The 9,515-nt window shown below is 34.1% G+C and overlaps 1 protein-coding gene across 3 annotated transcripts; it reads left to right on the plus strand.

Annotated features, from left to right (window-relative positions):
* Positions 1-4,155: 4,155 nt before the first annotated feature.
* LOC107789120 (F-box/LRR-repeat protein At3g26922) lies at positions 4,156-6,921 on the plus strand. Of its 3 annotated transcripts, XR_012698104.1 has the most exons (3): positions 4,159-5,312; positions 5,806-5,975; positions 6,390-6,921. XR_012698104.1 is itself a non-coding variant. In XM_075228181.1 (2 exons), the coding sequence occupies exons 1-2, from the start codon at positions 4,302-4,304 to the stop codon at positions 6,741-6,743; spliced, it is 1,365 nt and encodes a 454-aa protein (XP_075084282.1). In that variant the 5' UTR covers positions 4,156-4,301; the 3' UTR covers positions 6,744-6,921. The 3 variants fall into 3 exon arrangements, 2 of the variants coding, with proteins under 2 accessions (XP_075084282.1, XP_075084283.1); XM_075228181.1 differs by lacking the exon at positions 5,806-5,975 and having other exon boundaries at positions 4,156-5,312; XM_075228182.1 differs by lacking the exons at positions 5,806-5,975; positions 6,390-6,921 and adding an exon at positions 5,544-5,799 and having other exon boundaries at positions 4,156-5,312.
* The last annotated feature ends 2,594 nt before the right edge of the window (positions 6,922-9,515 follow it).

A 9,515-nucleotide genomic window follows, 5' to 3' on the forward strand; every position in this document is an offset into this window, starting at 1 on the left:
TGATAACTTGTGGGCCTTATCCGCACAAGTGCTGTTGTATGTAAAATAGCATGACCCCATACTGAAATGGAAAGTTTTGTTCTCATAAGCATTGGTCTAGCAATTAATTGGAGGTGTTTGATCAATGATTCCGCTAGACCATTTTGTGTATGAACATGAGCAACCGGATGCTCAATTGTTATCCCAGTTGATATACAATAATCATTAAAGGCTTGGAATGTAAACTCACCAGCATTATCAAGACGAATTTTCTTAATTGCATAATCTGGAAATTGTGCTCTTAGCTTTATTATTTGAGCCAACAATCTCGCAAATGCCATATTGCAAGTTGATAGTAAGCACACATGTGACCATCTTGTAGATGCATCTACCAAAATCATATAATATCTGAATGGTCCATATGGAGGATGAATGGGCCTATATATATCACCTTGTATACGTTCCATAAATGTAGGGAATTCCATCCTAACTTTAATAGCTGATGGTCTAATAATTAATTTGCCTTGAGAATATGCAACACATGAGAATTCTTTAAATTGAAGAATCTTTTGGTTCTTCATTGAATGTCCATATGAATTCTCAATTATTTTACGCATCATAGTAGAACCAGGATGACCCAACCGGTCATGCCAAATAATAAAATTATCTTGATTAGTAAACTTTTCATTTACTATGGCATGCGTTTCAATCCTGCTAATACTTGTGTAGTATAAGCCGGAGGAAAGAGCAGGTAACATTTCAAGCACATATTTCTTACCAGACATTATTGTAGTAATATAAAGATATTCAATCTTTTCATCATTTGTAGTCTCAATATGGTAGCCATTTTGGCGAATATCTTTAAAACTTAATAAGTTTCTTTGAGATTTACTACAATATAGTGCTTCATAAATAGCCAAATTTGTTCCTCCTGGTAGTAATAAATTGGCTCTTCCAGAACCTTCAATTAATTTTGTACTACTGGATATTGTATTAACATTAGCTTATTTCATTACCAAATAAGAGAAATATCTCTTATCTCTTAAAATAGTGTGTGTTATAGCACTATCCAGAAGACATATATCATCTTTATTAATCTTGAGTCCAACTAAAGACTGAAAAATTTTCATATTCTTCATTAAAAAATCAAAAAGTACATTATAAGAAATATGAAAGACAAATAAAATATATATTAAGAAATACATTAGAAATGTAGAAACTAGCAACACATGATACATTAGGAAAATACACTTAAAAAAAATAAACTAATTGCAAACATAACAAAATGACAACTTTTATTATAGCTTCATTCCCAGTAACATGATTATTTCTTCAGTCAATATCCTCAAAGAAGTCTCCAGCTTCTAAATGAGTAATATTTGCTAGGCCTCCAAAATCATCATCTTTATATGCAAGATGTGCCTCAGAATCATATTTGTTTGAGAGACCTGCTTCATCATCATTATTGAAAGGTCAAGTGTGCCTCTACGTTATTTTCTTTCTTTCTAAGGGAGGCTTGATAAAGTTTGACAAAATAATCTGACGTACGACAAATGCGTGCCCAATGACCTTTCATACCACAATGGTGACACATACTAATTTTACCTTTTGAAGGATTAATTTGAGAATCCTTATTGTTCTCCTGTTTATTTCCACCATAATGACAATAATTATTTCGTCCCCTGCCACGTCCACGTCTACGACCATGTCCACGACCACGGTAATTATTTTTTTTTTCTTTCAGACTTATCATATGCTGCTACAGAATTCACTTCCAGGAATGGTGCTGACCCAGTGGGACGGGCTTTATGATTTTTCATTAAAAGAGTATTATTCTGCTCTACCACAAGTAGGCATGTGATTAACTCAGAATATGTCTTAAAACCCTTTTCACGGTATTGTTGTTGTAGCACCACATTTGAAGCGTGAAAAGTAGAAAATATTTTTTCTAATAAGTCTTCATCTGTGAAAGTGTCTCCACATAATTTTAATAGAGAATTTACTTTAAAGATAGCCGAATTATACTCACTTACGGTTTTAAAGTCTTGCAACCTTAAATGTATCCACTCATACCGAGCTTTCGGTAATACCGTAAGTTTTAGGTGGTCATATCGATCCTTCAAATTAATCCATAACTCAAGTGGATATTTTACAGTTAAATATTCAGTTTTTAACCCTTCATATAGATGATGACGAAGGTAAATCATGGCCTTCGCTTTATCCTGATTTGATGCTTCATTTTCTTGTATAATAGTATTTCCAAGACCTTTAGCGTCAAGGTGAATTTAGCATCAAGGACCCATGATAAATAATTCTTTCCGGTAATGTCTAGTGCCACGAATTCAAGCTTTGATAAGTTTGACATATTGAAACTAATTACAAAAGTAAATGGGTTAGAACGAATAAAAATAATTTTCAATGAAAATATACTTGTAAAAATAAATCAGACAACTAATTAAAAAGTTGATCACTTCAAACATGTAGTATAAAAAAAGAGAGGTGTAAGTAACATATAATATATATGTCAAATAAACAAGAATTATGGAGTATATGAATAAACACAAAGAGATATATTTAGTATGGTAAAAGAAAAGCAATTTATTATAAACGTGGATTTGAGGAATAACCATATACGGTGATAAGAGTGAATGTATTCAAATATTACTTTCCACCAATTGTAAAGTAATTTAAACTAGTATGTACAATAATTACTTTGTCATCTTGGTTATCACTATTTTATTTTTGTAGAATGTCTTGAAGATAAGTTTTGCTCTACGCAAATCTACACATATTTATTTAATTATTTTTGTTAGTTTAACGCACTTAAGATCTATATCTTATATTTTCTTTAACAATAAGCAAGGTAAGAGAACTTCAGTAACATGATCAACTAAATTAAATGCTTAACAATATATGAATTTATTAATAAATAGCATATTGGTGCATATATATTTCCATAAACTAAAAGAATATATCATGATATACCTGAAGGAGAATCGAACACAACTAGGATGTGATTGTGAAATGAAGGTGACAATCGTGCTGATAACGTGTTATAAATATAACTCAAAATAACAATATCGAACAAGGAAAAACAAGCTAAGAAATATAGAGAGAAAAAGAGGCAGATAGATTCTTATTTCTTCTTCAATTGTGTGTTTTTTTCCTATCTATTACAAGGTCTTTATATATGCATGAAAAGTGAATAAAAATATGTTATTAAGCATAAAAATATGTCATTGAATATGTCATTAAATATTTGAGAAGATCACGGAAGAGGAAGAGTAGACATACAACATAATTTGATTTCTCTTATATCATGATCAAAATTATTTATTCCCTTTTATTATTGCAGGTTTGTTCTATGTATTTTTTTCGAGTGTTTTTACCAATATTGTCTCTTATCTTTGAAGGTAGGTCTATTTTGGTCCCTCAAATATAACCCTAAGCATATTTAGTCCCTTAAGTATGCTAAAGTGGAGCACTTTTAGTCTCACTGACACAATATATTCAAAAACTAACGGTGTTACCCAACTCTGATTCATGAAGCAAATCTTCTGATCTGAAGCAAAATGTTTCCTCTCCTTTTATTGGATAAAGCAAATTATCACTTTAATTTCTCATTTTTAGATAATGTCTTCTAAAAATTTGACCTTGAAAATATCCCCTTCTGTGCAAGTTTTCAATGAGAAAATGACACTGTATAACCGCTGTAAAAATAATACCCGAAAAAATATATAAAATTTGTAGAGTTTTTTGTGTATATATATACATTTAAAAATTTTGGGTTGATTTATACAAATTTTATATATTTTTTCGGTTATTAGTTTTACAGCGGCTATACAGTGTCATTTTCTCACTGAAAACTGGCACAAAAGGAATATTTTCAAGGTCAAAATTTTAGAAGACATTATCTAAAAATAATTAATTTTATTGGATAATTTATATTATCCAATAAAAGGAGAGGAAACGTTTTGTTTCATAAATCAAAGTTGGGTAACATCGTTAGTTTTTGAACACATTGTGTCATTCAATGAGACTCAAAGTGCTCCACTTAGCATACTTAATGCACTAAATATACTCAGAGATATATTTGAGAGATCAAAATAAACTTATCCTCAAATATAAGGAACAACATTGACCAAAAACTCTATTTTTCTCATCTTTGTAACAACTTATGTGTCACATTCCAAGTTAGTGTTATTTTCCTTATAAGCTGGTGTTTGTATTCATGCCCAATTCTCTCCTCTTATTTCTTTTCTCTGTTCTTCACGATTTGAGGTTCTTGCTAGTTCATTTTGTGACATCTCTCTTGGGAAATCATGGATTCACTCAAAGAAGGTGATTCTAGAAGTAGTAATTTGGGAGAATCAATGTCGAAGAAACGAAAGGGCGGAGTCAGTGGAGTTGAAGAAACCCTAGACCGTGTCAGTCAGTTGCCGGACGCACTCCTCGTACAAATTCTCTCTCTTTTGCCCACCAAAGATGCCGTCGCATCATGTGTTCTCTCAAAACGGTGGTGTTATCTCTGGTATTCAATTTATAACTTCCTTTTCATTAATAGTGATTACAGGACAGAAAACTTCATATACTTTGTGGACCACGTTTTAACTCATTGCACTAGTTCCAACATCAAAAAATTCCAACTCAATTTTGATTACATGACTCGATGGAACTTTGACTTGGAAACCATCCGATGGATTAGCTTTGCTGTAGAAAGAAAAGTGGAAGATGTTATATTGTGTTCAGATGATGAAGAACTCACTTACAAATTGCCTCTATCTATGGGCACTTGTTCGTCATTAATTACATTGAATTTGAGCCGCTGGGTGTTTGATAAAAGACTGGCCATTGCTTGGAACTCTCTTAAGAGCTTAAAGCTGGACCTAATCAGTTTAGACGATGACGATATTGTGAACTTACTGTCTGGTTGTCCTGCTATGGAAACACTGGAGTTGTTCTTCTTTCGGGGTTTTCGTCGTCTTGAAATTACTTCTTCAAATTTAAAGAGACTAACATTGGCAGGCCATTGGCGGCCTGATTTCGAAAATGACACTTCTTTGGAAATTATGGCCCCGTATCTTCAGCATTTGGAGATTTCGGGGAATCTTTATAATCTCATGTGTAGGCTTGTAAATGTGTCTTCCTTAGTTAATGCTAAGCTTACTTTCAACATTACATGTATCAAAAGCATCCAGTCTGGTGAATATGATAATGATGTTGAGGAAGCCACTTGTGGTGATTATCATCAAGTTTTAAGGACACTCGTGCAAGATTATCTTCATAAGTTGAGTTATGCAACCGAGCTATCAATTGGAACTTGCTTCAGAGAGGTTTCTTTTTAACTCGAAAGTCCTTATTTTCTCTATTGATGTTAAGTAGTCGTTATTGAATGTAAACATTATACATTGAGAACCTTTGCACAAATTTCACAAACAACGATTCATTCTTACATTTTCTAAATGGAATTCTTTTTCTAAACGCTAAACTGATAAAAAGTTAACTACCTGAGATATGGATGGTAATTTCAACTTCTTAAAGTCTTTCTATTTTCTTTAATAAAGGAGATATGTTTGAGAATGCAAGCTCGGCTTGGGGAGTGGTCTTTACTTGTTTATAGGCGCAACTGGATTAATTGCAGAAAGTTGCGGCCTTCTGGGCCTTTTTCCAGTGATGTTGCTTGATTACGCCAGCCAAGATATTTTTACATTGTTGCATAAAGCTTTTAGATTTGTCACGACACTATCTCTCTGCTGTTGAGTACTTTCTTTTTGTTGTTAATGCTTTCTCCATTCTTTATTGGGTTCATTTGTTTTACTGCTCCAGGTCCTGTGTGCCTCACAGTTTGAAGGGGTGCCATGGGTGCTGATTCCAGACCTGAAATGCAAATATCTTACACTAGGTTGCTAGGAAACTTTAATTTGCATGGACTAGCTGGCCTTTTGCGAGCGTCACCTAATGCGGAGACACTCAACATAGACATCGCAATTACGCTTGTAACTTCCTGGAACTTTTTTTATTCTTCTTAGTTTATTCATTTGATGAAGCTTGAATCCCCCACCCCCACCACCACACCCAAGGAGGTTATTTCTGAAGGAGAATGCAAATATATCTGTAACTATCAGTAAGATGCTTGCTTTTGTAACTATAAAGCTTCACATTAATATGGTCGGTGCTGTTGCTTTCTTTGAGGCAAATGAGCTCCGCTATCACTTTTTACTTCGGTTACGTGCTCGATGAATCTTATGATAGGAACAGCCCTCATAATCATGTTCCATGTACCGTTAGGATTCGTTGGTTCTGAAATTTTTATGTAATAGACACTTCTACTGTGAAATCAATTTTTGTACCTTTCTGCAATTTCATTTGTCGGACCTGCATTTGATCCTGATTATATTTTCTGTCTCCAGTTTGGTTCCCCCTGCCGCTTTGAGTCAAAATATTTGGGCAAAGTAGATAATGCTAATATTGAGAGAAGGATTTCAAGCTTTCCGTTTCCCAACCTCAAGATTGTTAAGATTGGTATCTCCGTCGAAATGTGCTTGAAGTATAATTTCGCATGGCAATTTAAAAAGCTTTTTGAACTTTCAAAATTCCTGTTGAAGATTGCAACGGTTTTGGAGAAGTTCATTATCACATCAGAGAGAAGAAAGTGCAGGAGATGTTCAATGAACTGTGAGTCCCGACTTTTATCTCAGTTGACTGAGAAATTGTTACGTTGTGCAAGATCCTCTGCCAATCCTGTATTTATCTTCCAGGAGTGAGCTTTCCATGACCAGACTGCAAGTAGTTTTCTGTCTCAGGATACGAAAATTTTCGCTTTAATTGAGTTTTTTACAAACTGCTTATGCAATCATGAACCTTTAGCTTCTCTGCATGGCAAGTTTCTGTTCTGTTGAACTTAACCTTATGGCATAATGAATTTTATGGTAGCTTGGTTCCTCATGAGCTTTTTTTTGTTGCAGTTTAGATGTTTTACATATGCATTGAGATTTCCTCGCAACACTTGTTTTCCTTGACCTATTAAGATGAGCACATCTAAATAATTAACCTTATGAAGTGTTGTCTTTTGCTACCTAGCTTTGTCAGTTGCATCAAGGTCTATAAATGTGAAATGGTTCCCTTTTTGGCTTTTTTCTTGGAAGAAAGAGGTCTGCGTTTGTTTACCTCAAAATTTTTAGCAGTTGTGATATTGAGGCTTACAGTGCTTGAATCTAATGTAAAGGCCATAATAAGAATGTTTGTAATTCTGAAGTTAAGGACATAGTAAGAATGTTTGACTCGCTTGAAATTGGGACATATTTTAGTTGTCTGTGACAGCTTACACGGGGTTGTGAATTTTTTTAGGAAAAAGCAGCTCTCTTGATAAATGTAGTGAAAATTAGTTTGATTTATGTTTTCCCTTTGTTAATAGATTTATCGTTCTGGGTTTGGTTGAACAAGATGTAAAGGTCCTATTTAGTGAACTTTGATCTATTTATTTGAAGTTAAACAACTTTATAGTTTGTTAATCCTTGCGGACGATTTGAACCAGGGGAAACACTTCCTCCACCCCCCACCCCACCTCCCCCACCTTAGTTGAACATTCTTGAAAGTTGTAACACGCTTTCAAGATACTCATACCTCTGATTGTTTTTCCGTTTCTGAGCATCATCAATTATGATACCTTAAAAGGCAATTTACCTTCTTCAAGCCAGATAGTGAGAGAAAAGCTAGTTTCTCTAAGCTATATTCTCTCCTTCAACAACATACACAATATAATCCCACATGTGGAGTTTGGGGAGGGTAGTGTGTACGCATGCCTTACTCTGTTGACGGTCAATTTTGACCCTCCCTTTTAAAATTAATTTATTTATTCTTAATAATTTACAATGAATGTTTTGAAAGTATTTTCTATCAAAAAATACCTATTTTATCAATTGATTAAGTATTAGTTTTGAAATTAATAACTTAGTACTAACACTATATAATTACAAATATACTTACTACTTTTTATATCATTGAGGCAATTTCTAAAATACACTATCTAGGCTTTATAATTATTTTAATGAATTATATCTCAAATTCTGATTAATTAGATTATTATATTCAAATTAGTGTTATAATTTAGAAGACAAAGTATTTCATAAATAATTAGGTATAATAATTAGTAATATGTTTCATAATTAAAATTTACTGTATTTTATTGAAAATAATTAAGTTTAATTAAATTAATTTAAAAAGGGTTAGAAGACCAAAAGGCTACAATTGCAAATCTCCTACTAAACATAAGATGGGAATTTCTTTTAACTATTTTGGCCCGATACCATGCCCAATCCCTCATCTAACCCAGCCCAAACGACCCTTCCATTCCAGATTGGCGATCCGCGTCCATCTCCCACCAATCAGATCGTGCCAAGACACCCTCCTTTATCACTCACAAAATACTGATGAAATTCGGGGAAAACATGGAAGCAGTCAGTCACTATACTAGGGGGGAGGGCAAGACATGACCGCAACTAAAGAAAAAAGTACCCTTGAAAAGACTAAAGAAACGGGGGAATGACTACCTGTAATAAAGCACAGGCTAATACGAGTCGACCAGAAGAAACACACATGCATTTGAAACGTTGATCCATCTGATCAACGACTCACATTTAACCTCTGACTTTCCTTTGATTTTTAAACACCCGACCAGAGATCAAATCTCAACCATCCAAACTCTTTTGATCTAACGACCCTCGATTTTCCCACTTAATACATTTCTAAAAAATCCAATCACCAAATAATCAGAGCCGTTGATCAAAAGATCCAACGGCTCCCGTTCCGTCTCACTTTTAAGCCTAAAGACCAACCCCCAATTACCCAGAAACCCTAATCATTTCTCCCATGCCCTGTCGCCCTTATTTCTCCCTTCTCTCTCTTTTCTCTCGTCTCCAACAACCATTAATCCCCAAAGACCTTGCACAAATTTTTGCAAGGTCACTCGAAATCCCTGTAAATCATCTCCCATGTCTCCGCTACACCATGATTCTTTCTTAATATTCCTTTTTCAATCACAAATCCAAGACCCCCAAAGTCAGAAACCCTAAGCTCAAAGGAAAAATCATCTAATTTTCTCTCATAAGTCTAAATTAGAGCATGAAATTACCTTATGAAATCCGCAAATCTTGCTGCAAATTCCCCTTTCAATCAAAAATTCAAAAATCCAAATTCTGAAACCCTAGACTCAAAGATGCAATATCAAATCTCTGAATTTCCTTCGTGTTCTGTCAAATCGAAGCATGCATGGAGTCATAGAGTTCATCATAAGGATTCGATGTCCAGAGGTCAAACTCAGTGACCTCTGGACAATAGAGTTTGACTGTTAGATCAAAAGATTCAACGGTCGACCTCCTCGTACTCAGGTAAACTCGACCCTATTTTTCCCACTATTTTCTTTCAATTTCACACAATCATGCTCACATCATCTACTATTTGTCACTTTTCACTTACGATTTTAAATATGTGTAACCTTAGAGCCTTAAATATCACTATAAATAGGGCATTTAATGCTC

This window comes from Nicotiana tabacum, chromosome 13, assembly GCF_000715075.1.
Source record: "Nicotiana tabacum cultivar K326 chromosome 13, ASM71507v2, whole genome shotgun sequence".
Taxonomy (NCBI): Eukaryota; Viridiplantae; Streptophyta; class Magnoliopsida; order Solanales; family Solanaceae; genus Nicotiana; species Nicotiana tabacum.

Coding starts and splice junctions, on each gene's coding strand:
- LOC107789120 (XM_075228181.1), top strand. CDS start 4,302: ATGGATTCACTCAAAGAAGGTGATTCTAGAAGTAGTAATTTGGGAGAA. Junction 5,313..6,389: donor TTGGAACTTGCTTCAGAGAG/GTTTCTTTTTAA, acceptor TTCTGTCTCCAG/TTTGGTTCCCCCTGCCGCTT.